At 41.7% G+C, this 26812-nt stretch overlaps 1 protein-coding gene across 3 annotated transcripts in view; it reads right to left on the bottom strand.

Annotated features, from left to right (window-relative positions):
• Nucleotides 1-764: 764 nt before the first annotated feature.
• Nucleotides 765-26812, bottom strand: part of GNG4 (G protein subunit gamma 4) — a 32557-nt gene continuing 6509 nt past the window's right edge. For all 3 annotated transcript variants that reach the window (XM_039532527.1, XM_039532526.1, XM_039532528.1), the window contains 2 exons: nucleotides 14282-14390; nucleotides 765-2684 (listed from right to left, as the gene is read on the bottom strand). In XM_039532527.1, coding sequence (XP_039388461.1) covers nucleotides 2556-2684; nucleotides 14282-14380 — 228 coding nt within the window. In that variant the 5' untranslated portion in view covers nucleotides 14381-14390 and the 3' untranslated portion in view covers nucleotides 765-2555. The remainder of the gene's footprint in view (nucleotides 2685-14281; nucleotides 14391-26812) is intronic.

Genomic DNA, 26812 nt, shown 5'->3' with positions numbered 1-26812 from the left:
TTCCAAACATGAAACTAAATTCCATCTCTCAAAAGTAGCTGATGCGAATCATCGCAAGTGTGGTAAAGTAATAATAAAAAATCCAATAGGGATATGGTCAAAGTCTGTGGCTGAAAGAGGCCATTCTTGAAAATGTTAGAGGTGTCACATGGCCCAAACATACATAAATGGAAAGTTAGTTCCACCCTTAATTATGGAGAGCCATAGAGATATATTTGTTATTAACCCTTGAATAAAGACAATTCTTAAGTGATCTAGAACTGTTACCACTACATTGTACTACCAGGTCCTTCTAATTAGGCACTATTTGCCCATGGTATACACACACACACACAGATGTTAAACAGAACATGAACAGTTTGTAAAAATGGGAGAAGGGTATCCCATTTCCAAATAAAATTAGAGTCACATAGTATATTCTCCTCAGATATATTATATACATACAATACACCAAATATGGATTACATATTTACCCCCTTTTTACTGTAAGCACATAAGAGTCTCAGTAGGTATAAAATTAATTATCTTGATTTAGCTGAGTTTTGGACTGATCTTTGTTCAAAAGGATGAAAGTTGTTATAAACATGCTAGTGGGTTATTAGAAAACAAGAACAAACACATTTAAGACTAATTCCATCAGTGTTTCAGAGTGCGGACCATCATGCACAAAATAATGAGTTGTTTTCATTTCAAAATAAGTTTACCAATCAACAGACTTGATTTTTGTAAACACAGCTTTTTTTAAACACTGATGCACAAGTGTATTTGATGTAGCTCTTTAATTTGCAGACATTAGAAGTAATCTGAAATAGAAAACAAGAATTCTAAATAAGCTGTTGCAATATTAAAATGCTAGATGAGATTGTGTTAATGAGCCACAAATGCAAACTCATACAAAACCTTTGAGAATACAGCTGTGTGGCCTACATTCCCCTCACTCTCTATTCTATTAAAACTGTATACATTGAGGAAGGACAATTGAACATATTACCATGGTGATCAGAACAGCCGTACCAAAGTTACAACATCATTTACTATGTAGAAAGGATTCCCTAAAAGACCTTATTAAGCAAGAAGAAACACAATGATTTTTTTTTTTAAGTTTTCAGAAAACAATTTTTGCTTCACTTATAATAAGGTATCTGATATATAAGGGCCTTTCATTTTCAGATGTTATTTTATTTAATAAAACAGAACATGGAATTTATCAGAGTTTATTACCACCACAACAAAAACAGGTGAAAAATCAGTGCAAAAAAATCTAGCTCGTAATGAAGTCAATGACAAAGCTTCTATTGACTTCAGTGGAAACAGGATTTGGCTGAAGCCTTATGCTTTCACACACTGAGAACATTTTAGGCAATGAACCAGTGTCAAGACAGCACAGAACATCTAAACCTATAGAAGTCTTCTGGCACATTCTTCAAGGCACTGTGACAGACATCTGCGTTTACCATTCCCAATGCCTTGACATTTTGTTCTGGAGGGATTGTATAGATAGGATCAGATATTGAAAAATAAGCAATACGGCAGTGGTTATTTCAGTGTGGGTGCACAGACTGTAAATGTAAACATTTAATTAAGGTGAAAGATATACCACTCTTGCTCAGTACATCATCCTCATCTTCTTCTAAATGCATCTATTTTAAATAAAGTATTTATATTTCACACATGGCTCACTGAGGGCTTACACCCGGGGCAGGTCTGAGGCTTTAAAGTTTATGTTGCAATCAGCAGCAAGTATTAGCTAAGGACCTACTCTACTTCTGTTCAAAAGCAGCAGCATAACGTACTCCACAGCACAGCTGAACTGAAAGAATGAACAAGGATTTACTCAAAGCTTCCTACAAGTTTATATCATTACAATTTTAGAATGGGAGGTAAATGGCTTTTTGTATTTCTAAAAGCCTTCTTGGTGCAGAGTTAAGCTAAAGGAAAAAAGCAAGCCCTAGATTGTGCGCTCCTTTATTTTCTTCAGTAAAGGAAATTTCAGAATCACAATGTTGCTTAATTCCACCAAGTTTTAAAGTAAAATTTGCTACAGTGTTCACTAAACATCCACATTTATAAATACCATTTACTGTACAGGACTGACCGTTCCAAGCAGCATTTCAGCAGTAACTGGCATTCTGCTTCAAGAGAGGTCATTCTGCTTTTGTTAGATATATATTTGTAAAGGCAAAAGAAAATAAATTACCTTTCTAAGAAAATTAAAATTAAAAATAGGTTCAAGAATATGTATGACTGATTTTGGTCTCAGAAAAATCTATGACTGGCAAAGATATCTACCATTTAATATTATATTTGGTTCTTTCATTAAAAACCAAAACAATCTTTATTGATAACTGAAATTATTAAAATGTATGCATTGGCAGGAAAGTGAGGCTATACTAAATCTGCATGTAAACCACTTATTTACCATAAAAATTTATTGTGCTTCTAAAAATATTGTAACTGTGGGTTTAATTGTTGATAACTCAGGGAAAATCTAATGCTAAAAGCATGCACCATCAGTAATGGATTTTCACAAAGGACATTTTTAATTACAAACTGACTCAAAGGATAGTACAAAAGAATTTCTTCTCCCTGAAGGGATTTTCAGATGCAGGCACTGGTATAATAAGGGGATCTTCTCCAATATGAGCATCACAGTATGCCAATAAATCAGCTGCAGCCTTGGATACCTAATAGGAGAAAAGAAAGTGATAGCCATTATTAAACTTGTGATACTGAAATAGTCAGCGTTGTTTAAGCATTCCCATTAAACATAAAATATCAGAAGTTCCCCTTATGAAAACAGCAGATGATCAGCGTATCTACTTTTCAAGGTATTATACCAAAGGTCTGAACCTGCTCTTACAAGGCCAGATCATTCTTTTACATGGTTTTCCAACATAGGGGATAGGAAACAGTCTTGATTCATGGAGTTTCTTCCTAACTGTTTCCTCAGGGGCAAACAGTGAGTTTAATACCCTTTGTGAAGTCACCAATTAATGTGATACATATGACATTAATTATAATCTGAATCTTAGAATAAATTGTCTTAACATTTATTTGTACTTATTCTTTCATATTCATGGGATAAATCTAAATCTTCCAAAATACGCAGGTAAAAAGTTTTACTTTTTTCTGTCCTTATGGAAAAGTCCAAAAGAAATTTAACAGAAAATGAAAACCTCTCTTATATGGGGTTTTGAACTATATTATACAATTTAATAGATATCTACCTCCCTGTTATACAATTTTGTGAACGTTAACCTTTTAATATGTTTTAGCCACTGTATTGGAATGTATAAGCTGTAGAGTGATTTTTATAGAGCCCAGTTGGTTTCATACCTATCAAATTCTATAATTTTTCCATACAGATGTACCACTCCCCTCGATTTAGTGCTACACAAAACACATACTGATTTGTGTGCTGGGGTCAATTACAATATAGACCTCTACCCCGCTATAACGCGGTCATGGGGAGCCAACAATCCTACTGCATTATAGCTGACACCCCGTTATATCGGGGTAGGGGCGGCAGGGCTCCGGCGGTGATTTAAAGAGCTCCGGGCTCCAGCCGCTGCAGGGAGCCCGAGCCCTTTAAATCACCGGAGAGCCCCTCTGCTGTAGTCCCGGGGTAGCGGTGGCAGGGCTCCAGCAGGATTTAAAGGGTCTGGGGCTCCCCGCAGCAGCTGGAGCCCCGGACCCTTTAAAGCGCCGCCAGAGCCCTGCTGCTACTGCGCTATATGTGAACCCGTGTTATATCGGGTCACGTTATAGCGGGGTAGAGGTGTATTCATTTCCATTTCATGCAAAAATGTTCCATCATTAGCTGAAATCCTTCAACATTACTCTATTAAGTCTCAACAGGTTTCTTTACTGGGGGACTTTAATGGGAGCTAAGGATGCCCAGCGCCTTGGAGAATGAGGCCCAATATGAGTATTAATCATTAGCCTTCAGGATGCATTGTAAGTCTCACTTATTTTCGTCAGGCCTTTGTGATAAGGCTATGGCACATAGTCATGCTGTGTCACAAAGAATGTGGAGTATTTTTGTATCCTTTGACTGCCTGACTGGCTATTTCTGCTACGTGAGTTGAGCCATTTAAATTTTTCTTTTTGTTTTTTAAAAAAATTATTGTATCTTAAGTATTGGGACAGTGCCCAGAGCTTCGGATAGGTGCTCTTTTTGTCAGTCAAGCTATATTAAAATAATGGTGTCCAAATAAAGGACAATGATGTGCCAAACTCTCCCTTCAATTACAGACTGAGCTCAGTATGATTGCACCGGTATAAATGAGAGGAGAATTTGAGCCTAATTTCTTATGTTCTCTAAAGAATTTGTAATCAGCCTCAAAACTCTAGCCTGCTCATGCATAGCTTCCTTTGACAAGTGCCCAAACCTCCAGAGGGCTTTGGATCAGGCCCATAACATCACTGGGAACCTTTCCAATGACTTCAATAAGCTTTTAATCATGCTCCATATGAACTTTCCAATCCATTTTCATATCAAGGAACAATTTATTCCATCCAATTTTGTACTAAAACTAGAAAACTTAAACCCGACCAAATATTTATGATTGGAATCCCATTACAGACTCCACTCCTTAGCTGAGGAAATCAAAATGTTAAAGTCACGATAACTAGTTTGTAGCAAGTGAACCATGTTGAGAGAGAGAGAGAGAGAGAGAGAGAGAGAGGGAGGGTTGGGCAGAGGCATTACACATGAACAACGAATCACCGGGGCAATATATAGCTAGGAAAAACAGTATTACATAGTGCAGGAAAATAGTTCCGTTGAGCAAATCTTGAGGGGAAAGAGGTCTGCAGAAAGGAATAGTACTTTAGAAAAAGAAACAGGTCAGACAACAGGAAAATAAAATGGGTGAGAAAGGAAGAAAGCAAAAGAGGTGGAAGCAGACTGTTTCCCCATTATTTTCAGACTCCCTCAAATATCTGCTGGGTGAGATGTGGCAAAAGAAAAGATGATTTTTCACTTTATTATGGTGGTGGTCAGGGATTGGACAGGTCTGAATTGTAATATCCAAAGAGAATTGCAGAATCTTTTCAGCAAATTCTGACAGGATTTTCATTTAAATTCACTGGAGAATTTAAAGAGACTCTACAAGGAGCCTTGATGTGTATATTAAGGACAAGATCATTGCCCACACTCCAGAAAGGCAGACCAGAAGATGGCACAATGAGCTCTCCCTTACTAATGACCCTTGCAGGAACTGTGCAAAGTACAACTTTGTGTTCCATTGAATGGTAGGCAAATTACTCTGGCTAATGGGTAGGCCATGGCCCTAGAGGGAATGTATGCTACTGCATTCTGGAGCATAAGTAATGAGAAATGAGTGTGTTGCCCCGGATTACAACTTGACTGATCTATCTGCTTCTCCATTCTCACTCCTGATTAGACTCAACTGCACTTCACAATCCTCAAGGCAGAGTTCTCCCCTAACTCACTGAGCTCATCCTGAATTCACTTGTGTAAATCTAACCCTCAAAGCCAGATCTGCCTCCAGAGACATCAAATCCATTATTCTGTAAGGTTATATCATGTGCCTCAAATACCTTCACTACTGTAAAGAGCTATTACATAGTAAATAAATCTTTAAGCCTACCTCCACAAGCTGAAATAAAGTTTAGCTAAAGATGATTGGCTGGTTCATTCTGAATTATTAAACAGCAGAAGAAGACATTTTACCCATGAAGCCGATTCTCCATTACATTTAGGGTCTGATCTAGCAAGCCCAGCATGCACAAAACTGACACTGACTTCAGTGAGAGTTCTGTACACAGAGGTCTGATCTTTCTGTAACTGTTTGCTGCCTATCATAGACAGTCAATTTATGAAAGGTAACAAATCTGAATATAAAAAAAACCACCACAGATTTCCACTGGATGGGAAAGGAAAGAATAGTTTTCTACCATCACCTTTTGAGAAAAATAAAATAATGTAATTCTATTGCCCTACCACACAAACACCAACGTGACTGATATGAAGACTGGGAATGATGGCAGAAGTTCCAACTTCTAGAATGCTGATGGGTTAGAATGTTGATTGGTTACAAGTTCTTTATATGAGCATGATGTCTGAGAGCACAGTGATATGCAGGGTCACAGCAATTCAAGATGAAAAATGCTATTACTGAGTCTATCCCTAGGTTAAGGCATGATATTGCCCCCAAACCTAACTTATAAACCAATTTATGAATAGGAAAATGGAACACTTCCAGAGACAGAGAGTTGGCGTACCTTTCAACAGCATATTAAAACACTTCAGATTTACTAATGTCAGAACAAGAATCACAAGTGAGTTGTAGACTCACTACAGTATGATGCAACAGTACCCACTTACAACAAGCAACGAAGCAGCACAGCCCAACATTTCAGCTCAATGATTGTCACAAGCTAAAACCTCCATCTTCTTCCCCATATCAAGCCCAAGAACTTTTTCCCACCTCAGGTTTACACTGCATTAGGGCTGTTGGAGTAGCTCCCTTGCAGCTATAGAGCTACAGCGACTGGCTATTACAACAATAGCAAAAAAGTTAGTGGTCATACTCCAACAGCACTAAGTCACATCAGGGTGAGCTTTTATAGGTTACGGACATATTTGTCAACACCAAAGAGGTGTGCTGCAACAGCTTACTAATGCATACCCTGCTGTGCCTTATTTTTGTATGTAACGTACTGTGTTATTATCATATTTCAAATACAGGAAATGTTAAACAAAGGACAAGATTTTAAACTTTAATAACAGTTGCTCACCTTAAAATATTCAAGCTGAATGCTGCTTGGCAGTTTCTGTTCAATGCTGCATGGCTCAGGACTACTTTTATCAATATAAAAAAAATCAAATGAACCTAACAAATGATTTGCATCACATCCTTCTCTATTTCCCCAATAAAACTGTGGCTTCTGTTTCATAAAAATTCATTTACATCTGCCGCAGAAATGGCTAAAATAATCAGAATTAATCAGTCAAACAGAAGTCTAACAAAGTTAACAACAGGAGTGCTTCCTTAACACCTCCTCTTTTTTACTGTATTAAAATATGTATTTGCCCAATCTCTCATTTTACATATCATGCTTTTCTACTCTCCTTAGGATAAAGGGAGTACGTAGTTGTCAAAGTTATCAAATAGTTGTGATGCTGAAAACAACTGGCAGCCTCACGAGGACTGTGGAATTTTACCATTACATTTCAGAACAACAGAGGTGATTAAAACAGCCCAAGTTAGAATGTAATCCTGTTAGCTAGCTGTACTATAATTATAAGCTTCAAATGACAAGGAAAAATGCTGCAATTACTATGTCATCTGCCTTGTCATAGATTGTGACTAATTACTATCATTGCTATGACACCCACTCCGCTTATTCCTTTGCATCCAAAAAAATCAACAGATCCACACACATTTCTCAGCAACCCCACCGCTTATCTCATAACATTATTCAAAGCCAGTTAGGGGTATTTTCTACTTCCTTTTGAAAAAAAGGAAACAAAGTAATAGCTGATACAGTATGATACTTAAGTGTTTCAGCATTCTTTCTTGCTGAATTTTTCTACTCATGAAGGTGAGAAGATCAAACAGAACTCAGAGCCTCTATTCATGGGACAATTATGGTGCAGCCAGCTGCAGCACTACATTCTCTTAACCTCTCTCAATTTCGATGACCTTCCCGGTTAGCAGGAATCAGCATCTTCCATAGGCACCAGTAGTTGTTCTTGGGACATCTCCTAGGTAGGAGCCATTACCTATATCAGCATCCTGATTCCATGCTGTGGGATCGATCCTCACCTTCTGTAGTCAGACGACACCAAACTCAGTTTACTATTCTTCTACTGTAACTCATTCTTCAAGCTTATCATATGCCATCAACAACAGCATTCCCCCAGACACTGGTACATGTACCAGTATTGATGCTTCCAGCTTTTATGACTAGTAGAAGTCTTGTCTCTCCCTCTCTTTAATGAGCTTCCTTGTTGGACTCCAGTGCACTGGCACTGCTTGCTTCTCTGATGGGCCACGGTGCTTGCTTTCTAATCAGTTATGAACAATTTAAGCTGCAGTGGAGTATGGAGACCTCCAAATGCAACTTTTAGGACCACAAATCTTTGATATGAGCAGGCTCACATAACCTCTGCTGGTTACAGCATGTGAGGCAGCCACAGACAAGGTGATGTGCAATGGAGCCCTTTTTGTTTCTTTATGATGCATGAAGGTGATCTAGAAAGTTTATTTTAAGAAAAAACATATTCCTTCCTTTTTTTCTTCTCATTAGAAATTCAGGTCTTATCTACTCTGGAAGACAGATCAGATAGTGAAGCAATTTTTATTCAAACTATTTAAAAACCACTTGTTTTTTGTTAATGTCTATTTAACTTAAATAGTTAAGAAACACTTGGGAAAAACAACATCTTTAAGATTCAGCACTGCTACCTCTTAAGTAAAGATCTGCAAGAGCTCCAAATCAGGGGTTCTCAAACTGGGAGTCGGGACCCCTCAGGGGGTTGAGAGGTTATTGCATGGGGGGTCACGAGCTGTCAGTCTCCACCCCAAACCCCACTTTGCCTCCAGCATTTATAATGGTGTTAAATATATTAAAAAGTGTTTTTAATTTATAAGGGGGGGGGTCGCACTCAGAGGCTTGCTAAGTGAAATAGGTCACCAGTACAAAAGTTTGAGAACTACTGCTCTAAATTCACATCTTGAGGCTACCAATGAGTCTTTCAGTAAAGACAGGATAGACCAGATTTGTAATGTCTGCTATTTCTAAGGTTTAAAAAAAAAAAAAAAAAAAAAAAAAAAAAAAAAAAAAAAGAAAGAGCAGGCAGAAGAAACCCTTTAAATTGAGCTCATGTCCCCAACCTCTTAACATCCCTTTTCAAGTTTTCTTTGATCATAAAAATAAGGCACAAACTCAACTGTTTTCTCCTTTGCAAGTCAACTTTAGGCTATTAAGCTAATACGGTTGCCATGAAAGACTTGGAGCCACTGGTTTTTCAGCACCTTATACACTGCTATGATACAAATTTCTGTTTAGTTTGACATTAGATCAGGTACCAAAATGCAAGTGGAGAACAAATGATTAGGCTTTTAAGTTACCTGGGCCTTAGGCCTGCCTCAGCTGTCCATAATTAAACTAACAACAAAGCAGCCTCATTTCCCTTCTGCCTTTGTTGTTTTATATTTAGTTACAGAGCATTACTTTATACTTCTAACACATTACGTTGTCCCTACTAATTTCCCCGAACAAGTCCTTATCAATAGCTAAGCTGTAGTTTGGTGCTGTAGTAGCTGTTTTAAGATAATACCTAGTAAATGAAATTATGTTTTAGAGGGGGAAAAAAGCCAACTGAAAACTGAGTTTTTGAAAAACAGAGATCTTAGTGCAGATACACGAGAACAAACAGATTTTCATTAAATGAAATGCAAATATGAATGTACATGTATTCATGACAATTTCATCATCATGTAATAAAGAGGTGAAATATAATTAAAGTTGTGTTTATATAGTTTTCAGTGGAACTTTGCGTAAGCAGTTTCCAATGATTGGTGAATAGCTTTAGATAAAATAAAAGCACTAGTGATAATTGATATTCTGACTATTTACCTAAACGCAAGAGTGCCTTTATTCACTCAGTAATTACTAGAATGCCTGTATGACATTGCATCATGTACATATAAGTAGTATTTTCTTTCTAATTCAGTTTTTAAATACACAATCACATATTTTTTCTCCCACAGGTACCCTGCCTCATTTAGTGCATAGGATGGATTCACAAGGAGGCCAAGTTAAGGTTGCATGGGTAATCTTGTAACTGGCATTATCTAACAGTGCTTGGCTTTATAACTTAAATAACTGTCTTAACTTTTTGTTGTTGTAATGCGCTGGAGTGTCACTTTAATTCTGGGGAAGTCATCACATCCAAAGATACTGTAACTTTTAAATGAGTGCTTTGAAGACTTACAGATTAAATGTAGCAATTCAGAAAATTAAACAAGAACTTTTCAGCTTCTTAATGACTACATTTGAGAATGGTATAAATTCTAGGGTAGTAGGTTTTATTGTGTTTTTTTTTAAACTGCAAAACATGATTCCCTTGTATTCATTTTGCAATTATTTCAAATGTGTATTTGAACAACAGCTTGGCTGCTGTGCTTCTTCCATCTAGTCCTGCAGTAAATTCATTGTACTATTTGCGGGACAGAGTGGGTAAAAACTATGGGTGAGATTCTCACTCTGACTCCATCCCCTGTATGTCAGGTAAGGGGGCAAGAGCAACTTAAAAAGTTCTTTAGACCCCCAAATTGGCCAAGAGAATTCCCCCCGCACAGGAACTGAGGAAGACAGCTGTGAGGCAGCCATCTAAGAATCCCTTGCAAGCCCTGACAAAGGAGGTGTGAAAGGTGCATCAAAGGTGGTCCTGCAGCTAGGATTCCAGACAGCATTGCAACCTATAGGGCAGCCTTAGAAGGATGTCATAATTTAGCTCCATAGGGATGTCTAAATTATGGTGGGTCACTTAGCCCCCAGAGAAGCCTAGAACTGGGAGAGCATAAAAAGCCATGTTAGATCCTCTTCCCCATGGGCTTTGAGTTCTGTGCTGCGCCTCTGATCTTTCTTGAGTTAACCAATGAATATGTATTCATACTGAGACATTTTATATGCTTTATCAGTGCATTCAAGCTCTTCCTGTAGAAGTGCATGGATTGGAGAGACTCCTTCTCAAATATGGTGGTTAAAGTGATGGACCCAAATTTCCTCAACAATCACTTTGTTCTACTGTAGCTTTCCCACAGCAAGTGAAAAGCGCTCAAATTTGGAGATGGAAAGAGTCAGAGATCCTTGTGTGTATAATTTAGATTTTGTATATCCCTCAGATACTATGGCGTCCAATGTGGCAAGGGCAAATTGCTTGAAAAAGGAAAGAACAAGAGGCAGATTGACATATGATAAACCTCCCACTATGTGTAGGGTTAAAAATACTGTTTTAAAAGTCTCTTATGTGTTAGTGGATATTGGTCTATATTACTAAAGAACACACATGATTATGGTACTTCACAAACTCATAGAAATGTCTGGAAGGGACCTTGAGAAGTCATCAAGTCCATCCCCATGTGTCAGGAACTCAGCTGGCTCTGGGCATGGTTGTGTGGCAACCAAATGAGCTTGGCTGGGCCAAAAAACCCCTCACTAAGTGACTGTGCTCCCTGACTGGACAGAGGGGCCAAGAGATTAGATCATCCTTTAAGCCTTTCAGCAACAGCAGCACAGTGACTGCTCAATGTGTTCCATCCTCACAGCTGCACCAGACCTGCTTCCTGTACCAGCCCTTGCTCCAACTGATGCCTGCCCCCACTACAGCCTTAGTCCCTTCCTTCTTCAGAACTCCTGTCTCCAACCACTGGCTTGTCTACTGACCATGACTCCAGCTCTGCCCTTTGGTTCTGTTCTGACTTTCAACTCCAACCATTATCTTGTCCTCTGATTTTGCCACAGCCATTAGGACAGATTCCTGTTCTGACCACTAAGTCACACCACCTACACTCTGGTCTGACACCCTGAATTGAGGCAGGACCAAGTAAACTTAGACCATTCTTGACACGTGTTTGTCCAAGATGTTCTTAAAACCTCCAGTGATGGGGATTCTACAACCTCTCTTGGAAGCCTATTCCAGAGCTTAACTACTCTTGTAGTTAGAAAGTTTTTCCTAATACCAAACCTAAGATCTCCTTTGCTGCAGATTACACCAATAACTTCTTGTCCTACCTATAGCGGACATGGAGAATAATTGATAACTATCTTCTTTATAATACTTATCAATTAGTAAGAAACAACATCTTTAACATCTCTGTAAATTTTTCTGGAATGGGAGCTAGACATTAAGCATTTGCTTTAGGTCTTTACAAAAATATAGGGAAAATATGTATATACAAATATTTTCCAGGTATCACCATTCCATGTGAAGGGTAAATAAATATTACTGATTATAGGAAAGCTATATGCTAGCAATACTAAGATTATTCTAGATCATGCTATGCAATAACTAAACAGAAAAAGTAACCCTCACTTACCCAATGGATTATTTAAAAATATTCTATTCAAGTGCAGGTTGCATATTTAAGAAATTAAAGCCTATTAAAATTAACTTCTTGCAATGCAAACATTTATTGTACTCTTGCACATGAGGAACATAAGAAACGTACAAAATGTATGATGAAATTTGTAAAATGGTTGGTTGGAGAAAAAATTAATTAAACTGAAGTGGACTTGCTTAAAAACACTCCTCTCTCTTCCCTCTCATCCTTTATTGACTGAAGGATATGTTTTTCAGACATAGCGATTAGTGACTGTGTGTGCAACATGACATCTTAAAAGGAAGCTGATTTTCAGAGTGCTGAGTACATGCCCTTGAAAAACCAGGCCCTTCTAAGGTGACTAGTGATTCTGGATGCCCAACTTGTCACCTTTTAAAATCTTGGCCTAACGGAAGACATAGGGAGAAATGAAGAGTAATAATTCTACACTTTTTAGTTAAAAAAATATGAAAATTTCTAACGAATATAATCTCTTCACCCCACATACTTAACAAATACAGTTAAAGGTATAATATTTAACCCACAAAAAGATGTCCTCAAATATCAGATGCAGACAAATCTGGAGAAGCCAAAATGCATCATTCAACTTAATTCCCTAGCGCAATGACAACTCGACTGAACAAAATAAAGGTGAAATTGATTGTGTATTTTGTGTTTCATCTATGTTCAGTGGTAACACAGAATGACAGAACAGTGATTTACAAGAGTGATGCAAATTCTAAGGGCCAAAATGTTCTAAAGGACAGCCTCCTTTACTATTGGTGCAATCTGCAACTGCAGAAACTGCTTTCACCTCAACCCAAATGCCGTTGGGCTTTGTCCTGCCATCAGGAAGAAAAGGGCTTGTGGCTCCTTTAAGCCCCCCCGCCCAATTGATTACGAGGTGAGTGCAAAGAGGACAGTTACCTGAGCCAAGGGCAACTGTATGAGGCTGACTCAGGTGGGATGCCAACCGTCTTGTGTATTGTAGGAGGGAAGGTATTTATAGACGGTTCTCTCCAGACCAGGGGTTCTCAAAATGGGGGCTGGGACCCCTCAGGAGTCGTGAGGTTATTACATGGGGGGGTCGCAAGCTGTCAGCCTCCACCCTAAACCCCGCTTTGCCTCCAGCATTTATAATGGTGTTAAATATATTAAAAAGTGTTTTTAATTTATAAGGGGAGTCACACTCAGAGGCTTGCTATGTGAAAGGGGTCACCAGTACAAAAATTTGAGAACCACTGCTCCAGACAATCTCTCTCACCATGGACCAGGAGCACTCACCCTCCCCATCCATGGGATCAAAGCAGCTCTGAGTTTTATGATCGGTTGTGGGCACTGCACTAGTTGCTTTTTTCTTTGGGGCTGAGAAGGCATTTTTCACTCACTGGCAGATTGGCTCGGGCAGGATGTTTTTTCGCCTTCCTTACAGCAGGTCAGGGCCCCAGTGGGGTATTTAATGAGGGCAGGTCACGTTCTTGTGACTTATCAGCTATCCAGTGCAGGTCCTCATTCCATAAGGGGTCCAGTTCCCTGATAAATTGGAGTTGGGAATCTGGGGGAAGGGAGCTGGCATTCCTAACGTATAGTACAGCAATGAGACGACCCCCCCACCTCCTTTCACCTTCATAGAGCGGAGGGTGGTGGGGTGCAAGCAATGGGCGGGTTGGGTAGAGCTGACGACAGCCCTTCCAAATAGGTGAGAATGATCAAGGAAAGAATGACGACCTACACTATATGATTTATTGATGAATATTTCCCAGATGAGTTAATAAAGTCGTGGCCTAATTAACCCACATCCCTTGAATCTTGTCTTTCTTCCTGCCAGGTTAGGATAATGCACCTACATTTAACTGCAGGAGCAAATCTGAGTACCTGTGCCTCAAACCACCTGATTGTGGGTGCGGACCAGGTAGTTAGAGATGCAAGTACTTTTTTTCACCTGTTATTATTTGCTGATGTACACTGCCCACCAAAAAAAAAAAATAAAGAGTCTGGGCATCAGTCCTTTGAGAAGTACCCTGCTTAAAGTCAGACGGAATCAATTATAAACCACTGTTTTTTCATGTAATTATTCTTTGAACATTATTTCATATACCACATTGCAGAGTACTCAGTTAAGGATTTTCTGAACTACTGAAGGTGAAATTTTACTACACAAAAGTAAAGGGCAATTTCAGAACAACATTGACTCAATTTACCTTTATCCTGTCCATGTATGCTTCCATTTTTAACTGCTCCACAGCTTTTCTTGCTTGAGATATATTGGTTGTGTTGTTATTAGACATGATTTCCTTCATTCTGTTTTCCCTGGAACAGTCAAAGTTAAAGCATTTAAAAAGATGCTTTCCTAAACAAATTCTTACAGGCTTGGTTAGGAGTACACTTATCTAATGTAATACAGCGATCAGACTACAATTAACTCTCCCTAGACTAACAAAATAAAATTAAATGTAAAGTTACCATTGCTAGACTACATAACTACAAATGTAAACCACATGTGACAAAATAAGTACCAGTAGTTGTTCAACAATCCATCTATACTCAATTCCCCTGTTCATCATCTACCATCCTCCCAACATATTTGCACCCTCAACCACAACTCTGAGCATAACTAATATGCCAAATCGCAAATGCAAGTTTCTACACAGAAACTACTTAATTTAGATTGCCAACACAGATCATCCATTCACATAATACAAATACATCTCAACCACCATTTGCAATTTTATTCCAGGCCTCACTTACACACAAATACAAAGCCACATACAGATCTGTTGTACATAGGATTTATGAAAGCCACACCATCCTGATATCAGTCATCAAAACAGATGACTTTTTAAGCAATAAGAATAGTAAGAGTTAAGACTGCTCACAGGTTGTTCAGGAAGCGTGCTACAGATAAGAGTAGTGGAACAGAAGCAATCAAGGTTGTAAAGGGGAATTAAGGAGTTGAGTGTAGATGGAGCGTTCAACTAGATAAGTTCACGCAGTATAGGTTCATCAGTGGCTATTAGCCAGGTTGGGCAGGGATGGTGTCCCTAGTCTTTGCTTGCCAGAAGCTGGGAATGGGTGGCAGGGGATGAATCACTTGATGATTACCTGTTCTGTTAATTCCCTCTGTGGCACCTGGCAGTGGCCACTGTTGGAAGACAAGACACTGTGCTAGATGGACCTTTGGTCTGACCCAGTATGGCCGTTCTTATGTTCAAAGACTTAACTGCTTATTTCCCTGTTTTTTATGGTTTCCATGATTGGGATATGTACTTTACCAGCCTAAACACAAAACAAATCCCCATTAAGTGTAGGAATTACCCTGCTTTTAAAAACAAATAAATAGTTATGTATCAGCTTTGATATCTGCCTGCAAACTATGAAGGTAACAAAGATAAGATGGGTAAGGTAGAATCTTTTATTGGACCAACTTCTGTTGGTGAGAGAGAGAAGCTCTGAGTTTATACAGAGCTCTTCTTCAGGTCAGGGAAATGTACTCAGTGTCACAGCCAAAGACAAGGTGAAATAGATTGTTCAGCATAAAGAGTTAACACATGTTGCAAGAAACCATTCAAGGTGAAGTGGGTAGTTAACACCTGTGCAATCACAGGACAGACGGTTAATAGGTTACAGATTGTTGTAATAAACCATAAATTCACTGTTTTCGGGTCTGTGATTTTTAGTGTCTAGCAACGCTACCAATTTAAGCTTCCAGGCCTGTCTTTTGAAGGTGTTGTGCAGGTTTCCTCTGAGGATGATGACAGGGGTCACATATGGAGTGATCATTCAGTGAAGTGTTCATCAACAGGTGATATGGTGTTTTTATCTTTTATCATTTTTCTGTCAGTGCAGTGATTGTTTTGTTTCACCCACATAGTAGTTCTTGTGGTATTTAGTGTACTCAGTACTAGGTTTACCATGGCTCCGGTGGCACTGTGGGTCCAAGCCCACACTTGGAAGGAGCCCACAAAGGGTTAATTCAGCCTGGGCCACAGCCCAGCAATGTGAAGAGTCAGCAACTTCCCTGCACCAACTGAAACACTCAGCAGCCTGGGAAGCACAGTGTGCAGGTGCAAAAGGGACTGGGAACGCACGCCACTGTGTTCCGCTGGGGTCTAGGACCTGTGCTGCCAGCTGCAGTACTAGTCCCAGAATGCCCCACACCATGTTACCAGCCACCCCAGCTGAAGTGGTCTAGGTAGACCAAAAAGAAACCCCAAGCAAGGATATGGTCTGGTGCAGGGAGAGGGTTCCCGGCATTAATCCCGCTGAGCTCCTGGCTCCCCCGACCCCTGAGTCTCCCCCACTCTCCTGGAGTGGTAGGGAGCTGGGGGCAGCCCCCCAGTGAACATGATGCCCAGGGGCTCCTGGGCACTGTCTTGACCCTGCTCTTCATGGTGGGGGTTGGTTGTCTGTGGTCCCTGGGAGCAGGGCGGGCGGTGACAGGGGGGCTTGTCAGTGCTGGCTGCCACACCCCCTGCCAGTGGAAATGCCCAGAAACTGCCCCCCTGCACTCTGGGGAGGGAAGGGGATGCAGCCCAGTTTTGGGGAAAAGGGACAGTTGTGGGGCAAGTCAGGGTGCAACGGGGAAGCTGGCAGTGACTCCGTGTGGGGGGTGTAGGAGAAGCAGGGTATGTTTTGTGCAATACAACAATTCACTATGTCATCTCTAGAAACCTGGCTTCAAGTCTTGATTAGAAGTCACAAATCTAAGTGTGCTTAGGTAGTTTTATCCAAGTCCCCCAATTTGCATATAATTCAGTAAAATTATACTCCAGGAGGAATTCTGTGCTACTCCACATGCATAATTAATGAGCCACACATTTTTAAGTTTTTGAGCAGAAATAAGCTTGTGCGGAAATGTTGCTTCAGTTCTGCCTTTTGCCCATCACAGGGCACTGTGGTGCAAGAACAGCAGCAGCTCACAGCAGAAAATAACTTCTGCAGTTATGCCTTCTGCAATAGAACACAGCAACAGCTCCCGGCCAGCGAGGGAAGAGAAAGAGCCTGCCTTCTTCGCAGCACCTGTCAAGCCAGCAGGACTGGCTCTAGGCACCAGCAAACCAAGCAGGTGCTTGGGGCAGCATAATTCCAGGAGTGGCATTTTGGGAGATTTTTTTTTTTTTGGCTTCAGCAGTTGCGCTTTCAGAGGGTTTTTGGTGGTGGTGGTGGTGGTGTTGCTTGGGGAGGCAAAAAACCTAGAGCTGGCCCTGCAGGCCAGGTCAGGAGACAAGGGCTGGGGGAAACAGACAGCATGGGGTGCTGGGGGTTGTCAGACAGGGGCTCATAAGGGCTAGTGGGGGAGGACAGATTGGGTCAGGGGCTAAATGGGAGTGGAGGAGCAGGGCCACATGGTGATGGGGGAGTGGGCGCAGAGCTACATGGGGACGAGGGTGGCTGAGTGGGGATGCAGGGCCAGATAGGGACGGGAGAGGGGTACAGAGCCACACAGGGACAGGGGGGAGTGGGTGTCGGGACATATGTCGACAGGGGCTACAAGGACACATGTGCAGGAACACATGGGGACAGGGTCAGATGTGCCTGACTGAATGGGAGAGGCTAGGAATCAGCCAGGGTCTGCATGGGGGATGCTCTCTAACAATCCTGCCCCCCAAAAAACCTGTTTCATACTGTTCCCACCCATACCCAACAGCCCTCCAAGTTCACACACAGGCTCCTTTCCAACAATTTACTTCCCTCTCCCTCAACTCCTCTGTTACCTCTACTGCCCCAAGCCTTTGTACTGCTTCTGAGGGGTGCGGGAAATACAATTCTGTAGTGTAGTTTAAATGAATTATAATTCCGGGTTCTGTATTAATATACCTAGTAAGGAATCTATTTGTCAAAAAATATTTCCTGAATCTTTTTTGTTGTCTGTATTGTTACAGACATACTTGCTGACACGTACTGTGAAATAAATTACCAAAAATTGAAACTGGTATGATTATATTGTGTTATTTTGGCAAATAAAATATGGAGAATTTAAAAAAAATTAAAATTCTGCGTTCAATATAAGACCTAATCCAACTTCCATTGAAATCAGTGGAAAGACTCCATCTAACTACAGCTGGATCAGATTCAAGTATTAAGAGGTGCTCTGGATTTCAGGTGCATTAGTACTGACATCTGATGAGATCTACCATAATGGTGGCAATGTCCCAATCAGAAAATATTTATTTGTATAAAGGCCATAGATGTGCATGGCACTTTATAGGCATAAAGTGAAACAAGTTTCCTGCCCCATGGAGCATAAAAATCAAATATACAAGTTAAATGATGAGTAAATATAATATACAGGCATTTGCGGGTGAGAAGTGGATGATTGGGGGCGGGGCTAAGTTCCCTGTAAAGTGCACAGCAGCCTATGTGGGAGGCATAGTTCAGTGGTTTGAGCATTGGCCTGCTAAACCAATGGTTGTGAGTTCAATCCTTGAGGGGGCCATTTAGGGATTTGGGCAAAAATCTGTCTGGGGATTGGTCCTGCTTTGAGCAGAGGGTTGGACTAAATGACCTCCTGAGGCCCCTTCCAACCCTGATATTCTATGATTCTAGCATGTTGCAGGCACTCAGGGAACCCACTCAGCTGACCTGTCACAGCCAAGGAAGGGGCACACCATAGGTGCTGACTTCCCCTCTAGCCAGATGGTGCTCAGGCCCTTCCCCTAAGTCCTTCTCCCCTGAGCGTACCCCATCCCCCCTCCCATCCAGAGCTTCCTACACACTGTGAAACAGCTGTTTGCAGCAGACCAGAGGCACTGGGAGGGAGAGAGAGGAGTTGGTTAGCAGGGCTGCCGGCACAGGAGGTGCTGGGAGGGAGGAGAGGAGCTGGTCAGTGGGGCTTGCTGGAAGGTGAGAGGTGCTGGGGAGGTGGGGGGAGCTTGTTTGCTGATGGATGCTGCTCATCAGCAGCACCCACTAATTTTTCCTGTGGGTGCTCCAGCTCTGGAGCACCCACAGAGTTGGCAGCTATGGGGGCAACGCTCCCCCAACTCAGCACCAGCCCTGCCATAGCCAGGGGAGGGGCACCTATCCCATGGCCCCAGCCCTGGAGCTGCTGCAGTGGGGAGAGATGCCTCTTCCCCCCAGCCCAGGTGCTGTAATGGGAAGAGAAAGCTGGGGGGAGTCCTCTATCCCTGCCATAGCCCCAGAGAACCCTCCTGCACCCCAAACCCTTCATCCCCATCCCAGAGCCCTCACAACCCTGCACCCCAACCCTCTGCCCCAGCCCTGGGCCCCCTCCCGCACTCCAAACCCCTCAGCTCCACACCCATCCAATGAATTTTGTTATGTGCACCAATATGAAGGTGATGTGTCACACATCACCTTCATATTGGTGCACATAACAAAATTCATTCTGCACATATGTGGGGAAAATGAGAGGGAACACAGGGGGTGGGTGGGAGAGGGATTGTATAAAAACTTTGGCCTCAATCTTATGAGCCATCACATTAAGTAGTAAACTTTAGGTACTCAGTCAAGTAGCAAGCAAACACCTAAATGACTATGAGGACTTCACTCTGTGAAATTCAAATAGCATAATTAAACCATTGGCATGCTGAATATCAGTTACACATGTGAAGTACGAAACAAAGTACAAAACAAAGACATAATTATGTAAGTAAAGAATGAATTATATAAATGGTTCATAGCAAAGAACCAAACCAATTAATGAGAACACCAGTTCATACACTTAAAAATTCTGAATTAGGCAAGTCTTATTTGTGCATTTGCATCTCAGCAACTGCCTACCAAAAAGGCACTCAAATAATAGGATGCTGAACATCAACTACATAGAAAACCCTACAGTTGAGTAATGCTGAATCTTGTGAGATTATTAGGGGGTCTATGGAGTGCAATTGCACCTAATGGGATGGTAAAATCAACTAAAAGTTAGATTTCAAAAAGCAAGGGGCACAGCTTTTTAATAGTTTGGATTTCATGAAATGCAAAGGGATAAAGACTGCACAAGTACTGCTTCCCCTCCTCTCCATAGCCTCTCTGCGGGATTGTGGATCTGTGCAATAGGATGGAATGGTAGAATACAAGCATCATAAGTCATTTGGAGTGGACAGAACTTTGAGTAAAAAGTGAATGGATGGTGGGCAATGGCAGCACACTCATCCCCATCAGAGATAGGCAGTGAAGGTCAGGAGGAGCCACCTACCATTATCAATACTAGTAAACACCAGCATCTGGGAAAAAAATACTATTAAATTGTATCAGTTGCATCTCAAGAAGTCAAGGGCCTTTTAAAAAGGCTACACTGTAGTCATGTTGTATTTAAACGTGTGTTAGTCAGCTTAAATGAATGCTAGACTCCTCTCCTGGGTTCACCCTGACTAGCTACATGTTAAAATACAACTTGCCATGTCTATGCCAGGGTTCTCAAAGGAGTTAGTAAAACCGTTAGCTAACAAATTTAAAAAAAAAAGCAAGCAAACTTTTCTCCTAGTCCCTTGGCCTTTGCTTACATCCTACTGCCCTTATTGCTCATGAAGTACAAGATTACCCATTTGGATGAGGTGGCTCCCTCCTCAAATAAAATGAACTGCTTTGGAAGTCAAAACGTGTAAGAAAGAAGTGGTTCCATAATACGTGACAAACTTTTAGATTTAAGTTGGCTTTTATGCTTATACGGCAGCATGATCCAGTGGGTTCAATGCTGGCCTGGGAGTCGGAGAACAGCGCTCTAAATCCCAACTCTGTACAGGATCTCCTCCTTCCAAATCCCTTGACCTCCATGCCTCAGTTTCCCCATCTGTAAAAGTGGGGATAAGGATATATACCCTTGTTTGTAAAGCACTATGAGATCTAGGAATATAAAGTGCTTACAAGTACAAAGAATGATATGCAACATAATATTACAGGGTCATAAGCAACTGTTTCCTGTCATTGTTTTGTCCACTGGTAGCAGATAATCTTCATTTTGTTTCGATCCTCTGTTGGCTAGATGATAGAAGAAGCAGATCCATTTCTATATTTTTTTTACCATAGCACAGGGGTAGGCAACCTATGGCACGCGTGCCAAAGGCAGCACACGACCTGATTTTCAGTGGCACTCACACTGCCTGGGTCCTGGCCACTGGTCCGGAGGGCTCTGCATTTTAATTTAATTTTAAATGAAGCTTCTTAAAGATTTTAAAAACCTTAGTTACTTTACATACAACAATAGTTTAGTCATATATTACAGACTTATAGAAAGAGACCTTCTAAAAACGTTAAAATGTATTACTGGCACGCGAAACCTTAAATTAGAGTGAATAAATGAAGACTCGGCACACCACTTCTGAAAGGTTGCTGACCCCTGCCATAGCACTTAAGTCCTGAGACAAAAAACTAGAAAGCTAAATTTTATTTGAATAATAAAAAAAAAAGTCATTTAAACTCAGTTGAATTAAATGGCATGAGAAAACCAGCTAATTCTGGTTCCAACTGTTTTTTCAGAAATTCACTCACCCAACCTATAACTCTGTGTCTTCCTGTACAAGCATTATATCACACCACCAGAGCTCACTGGCTGATCATAGCTGGAAGGCACGGCTCTATTTCTAGCTCTGATTTTGAAAGATATTTAGGCATCTAATGATTCAAATATAGTTGCCTAGGCACTCTTGAAAATCCGCTAAGTGCCAAAACACTTTTTAAAATCTGTCCCTAAGCCTTACAGTGGTGTCACACACACCACACCCTTCTCAGTACTCTGAAAAGGCAAGATTTTCTGAAAGCAAGAACTGGTACATTAGAACAATAGAAACATAAGAATGTTCCTACTTGGTCTATTCCACTATGCTGTTTCGGGACATTCAGTGGCTAGGGCCAGAGGTGTCACAGAAGGTGGTAAACCTTGTTATCTATTCATGTGTCTGATCTCTTTTTGAACTCCTCTAAAAATTAAACACAGTTCTCACCAAGTAACTTCACAGTACGGTTTCCCTCAGTTCCAGGTGCACAAAGTTACCAGGCCAATTGCACCTCTGATCACTCTTGGTCTCTTCAAGTGGACCCCATTTGGGTCCCAAGCCTCTAGAATCACAGAACCATAGAATATCAGGGTTGGAACGGACCTCAGGAGGTCATCTAGTCCAACCCCCTGCTCAAAGCAGGACCAATCCCCAACTATCACCTGTGTTAGGGTGAAATCACACGATTCTTCCACACTCAGACTGGGCTTTGGACTGCATCCCCTGGCACTAACCATGATTATGTCAGCATATCTGATAGGCTCAGACCCTGCAGTTCTGTTTCCTCAGGGAGCAATGACTGGTATCCTGTAACCAAACAGCCTCCTTAAAGCAAAGTATTATTTTATTTAGAAAAAAATGCTAGAGAATACAGACTTTAAAACCATAAACCATCTTCATTTACAGTCGTATAGACAGTGCTTTTGAAGTTGAGGCTTGGGCTGGAGCTCAGGAACTGAAGCCGGGGGCGAGGGGCATAGGGAAGAGTCGTTGTGGGCTTTAGAGAGAGAGTTCCAGCCCGAGCTGCAACTCCTACTCCTGGGGGAATTCTGCACTAAAAAAAATAAAAAATTCTGTGCACAATATTTTAAAATTCTGCAAATTTTATTTGTCAAAATAACACTATATAATCATGCCAGTTTCAATTATTTTGGTAATTTATTTCAAAATACCTGTCAGCACGTATGTCTGTGACAATATAGACACACACAAAAATTTCAGGAGTAGAGAATTAAAGAAACCCCTATGACAACCCAGTTCCTGCTTCTCTTCCCCTTCCCCCGCAGAGCCCTGCCAGCCCCCCCCCCCCCAAGCTGTGGGGCTCCCTCAGTCCAGACACTCACACCCTCTGCCTTGCCCAGAGGCCAGCCACACACCCCCCCGCCCCAGCCACTCACACCCCCTATCCTCCAGAGCCCTGCTGCCCCACTCCCAGCCAGACACTCACAGACCCTACCCTCCTAGAGCCCAGGGATCCAGAGGAAGAAACAGCCTGCAGCTGAGTCTCAGGCTTGCACAGAGTTTCCTGCGCACCGCTGACTCCTTCCTTCAGGGTGTGCTGGGAACTGCAACTGCTAGGAACCCTTCAGTTCCCTCCCCCTGACCTTGTCTTCTATTTGCAAGCTAGTGGCAGCCAACATCTCTGCAGCCCATTTCTGTGGAGAAAAAAGGAAATTCTGCGCACACAACATTAATTTCTGCAAATCCTGCATTGCGCAGTGGCTCAGAATTCCCCCAGGAGTAAACTTCAAAGAACTGTCTACATAGCTATTTTTAAAGAGCAAGCATGAGTCCCGCTAGCCCAAGTCTGTTGACTTGGGGTAGGAGGCTCACTCCAAAGTACTGCGTAGACAGACCCTTACTCTATTCATACCCATTATTACTTATCAGTATTCTTAGACTATGCAGTAGCTCCATGTCCACCATATCATGTTTATGTTGTCTCCCATGCCCTGATGTAAATAATCTAGGTCTCTATACCTCTGTTAGTGTGGTAAGCTGGCATTTTTGATATGGCCTTTTTCAGTCAAAAGGATGTTTTGTTGGTTAGCATATCACATCAAGCAGCTGTTCCCCAATGCCTTCCTTTTGACACGTTGTAGCGGGCTCCTGGGAGCTCCATGATAACATTCTGCCATCCACCTGAAGGGGATTATTTTTCTGCCTCATACAGAGTTTACTCCCTTTCTGGATGCTGCTACCTCATCCTTGCCAAAGATGACTAATATCTGGTGCTTCTGAAGAACATTTTTTTTTCTTTTGAGGGATCAAATTGTACCAAATGGTGCGTCAAAGGCCAAATTCTGCTCTGATGTTAGCAGGAATTGGACAAATATTTGAGGGTAAAATTTGGCCCTCCATGTTTTTTGGGGCACCATGCACATTTACAGAGCTCGATAAATACTTCTTATTCAGTAATTATATACCATGCTGTCTATATTTTAACAAACAAGGAAAATGTAGCTAGTCAGCTCTTCATTGCAAGGGCTTTGTCATTTTAAATATGCAGCACCACTGGTTTTCAGATAAGCTATATTAAAAAAAGGAAGATTTGAAGCCATTGTACAAATTTTCCTCTGCTTCAGAATATAATCTTAAACCAAGTGAGTATGCTACAGAACTAGATCTAAGAAGCCATCTATTTACTTATGTCTTCTTGCAACAACTGAGATTGGTTGGGCTGGAATTATTAAAGATCATGTAGGATAGTCTTAAGAGTTTGGGAGCTGTGGCTTTCCTTCAGAGGCCCATAACTTTACTGTCTTCAACGCTTGCCAGTCTACATCCGTAGTGTCCTTAGGGACAAAGCTCAATACATTTTTAGTTTTATTGTTTGTGGCAAAGAGTGGATTTCTTTTCTCAAACCAGTTCTATAATTTATTGGGCCATGCAGAAGACTAGGACTAAGCCCAGTCATGCTAACTTTTTTTCATACAAGTAGTCCTGTTTATTTCAATGGGACTAGCCAGTGGCCATATGAGTTAAGATTATTATTACGGATAATGATTTGCAACTCAGGCCCAACACTGCAAGGAAGTCCCTATTGCATTAGGAGAATGAACAGCCAAACCTAGAGTCTTGCAGTTGTGTGATGAAGGATAAACATATTGAAGGGACTCACAGAAACAAGAGTTAGGTCTGCTATTGCAGACACATTATATACAACAGAAGCTTGACAAAAATATGTAAATCCAAAATCATACTATAATATTCACTATCTATGCTATCCCCCCAGTCTATACCATACATCCTTCCCTGCCCTCTGTGCACAGCGGTGGGAGGGGCACCTCCCTGTAAGCTGGGTCTTACTCTGACCACACTTATCCTATGTACAGAACAATTTCAGGTAAGACAGAATTATTCTACTGTCTCCCCTTCTCCATGGTTACATGTGACAAAAAAAAAAAAAAACTGCCTAGCATTAAACTCCCCACCTGCTAAGGAACAGCTAACTGGCACCATTGTTAACTGCCCACAGAAGAGGTAAAGGATATGCATAGCAGGACCATGCTACTAGCACTGACAGAAAGTATAATTTTCTTACCATATAGTAACTTCCAAAACCATCACTACAGAGGGGTTGCAGAATGCAAACAGAAACGTTTCTCAGACTCATTCTTGTACCATCATTGATCCTAAATGCGGCAAGATGATGGCAAAGAGATGTTACTTAGCTTGCATGATAACTGAAGCTCTTTGAGATGTTTTATCCCTATGGATGCTCCACTTCAGAATGTGCATGCACTCTTGATGGGGGCTTTTGCCAGCAATGTCCACTGGTCTGTGCCTGTGCCCTACTCATGCCTGGTGTGAGTATATATAGGGAATAGTGGGCCCACTGCCACTCTAGTTCCTTCTCAACCCTGAAGTCCAAGAATGACTCTGAAGCAGAGTGGAAGGAGGGTGGTTAATGGAGCATCCACAGGGACAAAACATCTCAAAGAACTCCGGTTACTGTATGAGATAAGTAACCTCTTCTTTGAGAAATTGTTCCTATGGGAGCTCCACTTCAGGAGATTCCTGAGCAGAACCTCTCTTATGGAAGTGTGTGCCGAAGAGGCAGATTTATAACAGAACATAGAACAGTGATACCAAAAGCCATGTCCGCTCTGGAAGCATGCACAGTGCTGTGAAAAAAGCATGCACCAATGATCAAGTAGCAGCTTTACAAATATCCGAGAGGTTTATGTACTTCAGTAAGGCTACAGAGGTAGACCGGGAACAGGTGGAATGAGCAATCACTCCAGGAGGGCTTTATAACAGGCTAATATGCACCCTGACATCTATTTAACATAAAATAGCCATACTAGGTCAGACCAAAGGTCCATCTAGCCCAGTATCCTGACTTCCAACAGTGGCCAATGCCAGGTGCCCCAGAGGGAATGAACAGAACAGGTAATCATCAAGTGATCCATCCTGTCATCCATTCCCAACTTTTATTTATTATTATAGTCTTTATAGATCAGGTGCCTTCATTCATTCTGTGATAGAGATGAAAAGTCTAAGAGAAGCCCTGAAGGGCTCAGTCCTGTTGAGATAAAAAGCAAGTCTTGCGTCTAGTGATCGGAGACTAGCCTCCCTCTAAGAGTGACAATTGGGGTAAAACACCACTAAATGAATGTCTTAATTAATGTGGAACTCTTAAAAAGATACCTTAAGTAGGAAACAAGGGTCTGGACATATCACCTTTCATTGATGGATTAGCTAACGGGCCCATGCTCCCAGCCAATTAGGGGGCTCCAGAAAGATGGGCACACCATCCCCAGCAGACATCCACTGCAGGGCAGCAGAAGCATGGAGCCCTGGTAGAAGCACCGGATGTGCGGGGCGAGGGAAGCCCCTGAATCCCAATTCCTGCTGCAGCTTTAGGGCTGGGGGAGCTCTCACTCCCTGCCATAGCCCCAGGCTGTGGTGGGGGGACAGAGCTTCTCCAGTCTTGGGGCCATGGCGGGGGGAGAAGAAAGGAACAAATGGATTACAGGGCAGCAGTGGGAGGTGGGATGGGGCTGGACTGTGGGTGGAACAGGGGCGGGGAGAAGGGACAGAAAGGTGTGGGGACACGGGTGGGGCTGCAGGCAGGAGTACAGAGGGCCCCACCCCCCGCTCTGGCCCAGAGCCCCACAAAACCTTCATCTACCTCTGCCACCTTTCCATGATAAAACACTATGTATGGTGAGTTACCCACTAGGGCCCCTAGCTCTCCTACCCTCACAGCCAAGGTGATATCTGTAAAGAACAAAATGTTGAAAGAGACACAAAGGAGGGAACAGTTATTCA

Source organism: Mauremys reevesii, linkage group 3, assembly GCF_016161935.1.
Source record: "Mauremys reevesii isolate NIE-2019 linkage group 3, ASM1616193v1, whole genome shotgun sequence".
Lineage (NCBI taxonomy): Eukaryota > Metazoa > Chordata > Testudines > Geoemydidae > Mauremys > Mauremys reevesii.
This window is presented reverse-complemented; position numbering and strand designations above follow the sequence as displayed.